Genomic DNA, 1,823 nt, shown 5'->3' on the forward strand with positions numbered 1-1,823 from the left:
GGATCAAAATCAACCAACAAAAAGACTCTGAGGAAATGTCAATGATATGAGGTGTGAAGATGCAGCGAATGTTTTAAAAAGAATTATCTAATTTTGAAATTAATAAAACACCCCAGATTTGAACCCATGGCGCTCATGTAGAAACAAAGTCTTATACCATGACTTCTTACCACTGGGCCAACACCATCACACAGATATAATAACACTTTTTTTTTTTTTTTGCAATGATTTAACAACATGCACATAAAAAAAAAAAATTAAAAAAAATTATATAAATACTTCTTTACCAGCGATATTAATAACGTTAGTGTAAACAGAGTTAATAAATATCAACTGACATATATACTTACTGGTAGAGCTGGATGAACTCTGGATGTGGATTAACTGGATCTAGTGGTCCATAAATCATGTGCACTACAAAGTAAAAAAAAAGAAGTGATAAATCAGTGACATTTGCAAAGTACAAATGTTAAGGATGTTGTACAGCCCCATTACACATCCTAAAGTGATTTACCTACTAATTATCTTCCAAACCACAAAACTATTTATAAAAAACAAAATACAACCCTCCTGTCCTACAGTATGAGTGTTAACATGCTTGTCCTGCTGCACTGCTGCTTGTATAATATAGTGTACATGTTGTACACCACACTAATGCATTCAACTATGTAAATGTTTACTTAATATATACTATCACCTGCAGATGGCCTAAGCAGCTTCCGCAGTGATTTTCATTGGATTAAACTACTTAGCCTCAATAGCACTGCCCATGGCCGAGTTTTTAAGTATTCGCACACCTCATTCTTGTAGCATGACCAGCACTTCATACCACAGTATGAATAGTGTACTCACATGGTGTTGAAGTGGAGGTTAGAGCCCCGACCCATCTCTCTCTGTGTTTCAGCCTCTGGTTAATGTACTGCAGGATACTGGGCAAGACACGATAATAACAAACGACAGTTGGTGATGGTTATTATTAAAAGCAAAGCATTGCAAGTGCAACACATGGAGAAGTTTGGACACCTGTCCATGACCAGATTTCCATCGTTAAAGCGAATTCCTGTCCACATGTCCCAGAACTCGGCTTCTGTTGGCTGGGTGTACGGTCCAAACACATCCCTTATTCTGTAGGATAAATATATAATATTTACAACTGAAGGCTTTAGGTCACAGCTAGCATGATTTAAGTAAATGATTTATAATTATATGTGTAAAGTACAACAAATAGTTTGAACTGTGAATTAGAGAGCATAAAAGTAAACACCACTTTCATTCTGGACGCTCCACTCACCCTCTAGAGAAAAGCTGGAAGTTTATTAGGCGGGTAAGTACAGATGAAATGAAACCAGAGTCCTTCAGCACCTACAGATGACCAAAGATTGGAAATATTCACTTCTCATATTTAAAAATGAATACAAACTTGTTTTTTTAAGTGTCACACTCACTTTCTGACCGAATCTTGGATAATGAGTCTCTGGGAATATTCCTTTTAAGTTAAAAAAAAACAAAATGGACAAAGTTTTGAATCTCCATTCAGACTTTAAGAATATATATTCAAATTTTCTGACTGAATACAACTCTAATGTACCTCCATTTGAGAGGCAGAGGCTGTTTATCGTGATGTGTCCACTTCTGTTATGGTCATTCCTGTGTGTTTAACTGCCCGTGAGAACCACCCTGATCATCTAGACAGGAACATTAAGCTAAATTATGCAGAGAAACTTTTAAGGATCCTTAGGACTCACCTGTACAGTAACTCGAAAGCTACAGTGTCTCCATAGTCATGTGACAGGATGTTGATCCTCTGCTCTGACAGACCCAAA

At 36.7% G+C, this 1,823-nt stretch overlaps 1 protein-coding gene across 1 annotated transcript in view; it reads right to left on the reverse strand.

Moving 5' to 3' along the window:
* Nucleotides 1–1,822, reverse strand: part of LOC107565626 (mesoderm-specific transcript homolog protein-like) — a gene marked incomplete at its 5' end in the record, with an annotated part of 2,696 nt that extends 874 nt beyond the window's left edge. Inside the window, 7 exons of the mRNA XM_016250890.1 lie at nt 351–414; nt 853–929; nt 1,024–1,125; nt 1,292–1,362; nt 1,446–1,486; nt 1,589–1,647; nt 1,746–1,822. Coding sequence (XP_016106376.1) covers nt 351–414; nt 853–929; nt 1,024–1,125; nt 1,292–1,362; nt 1,446–1,486; nt 1,589–1,647; nt 1,746–1,822 — 491 coding nt within the window. The remainder of the gene's footprint in view (nt 1–350; nt 415–852; nt 930–1,023; nt 1,126–1,291; nt 1,363–1,445; nt 1,487–1,588; nt 1,648–1,745) is intronic.
* Between the last annotated feature and the right edge of the window lies 1 nt (nt 1,823).

Source organism: Sinocyclocheilus grahami, unplaced genomic scaffold (genome assembly GCF_001515645.1).
Source record: "Sinocyclocheilus grahami isolate Dianchi unplaced genomic scaffold, SAMN03320097.WGS_v1.1 scaffold1013.1, whole genome shotgun sequence".
Classification (NCBI taxonomy): Eukaryota; Metazoa; Chordata; class Actinopteri; order Cypriniformes; family Cyprinidae; genus Sinocyclocheilus; species Sinocyclocheilus grahami.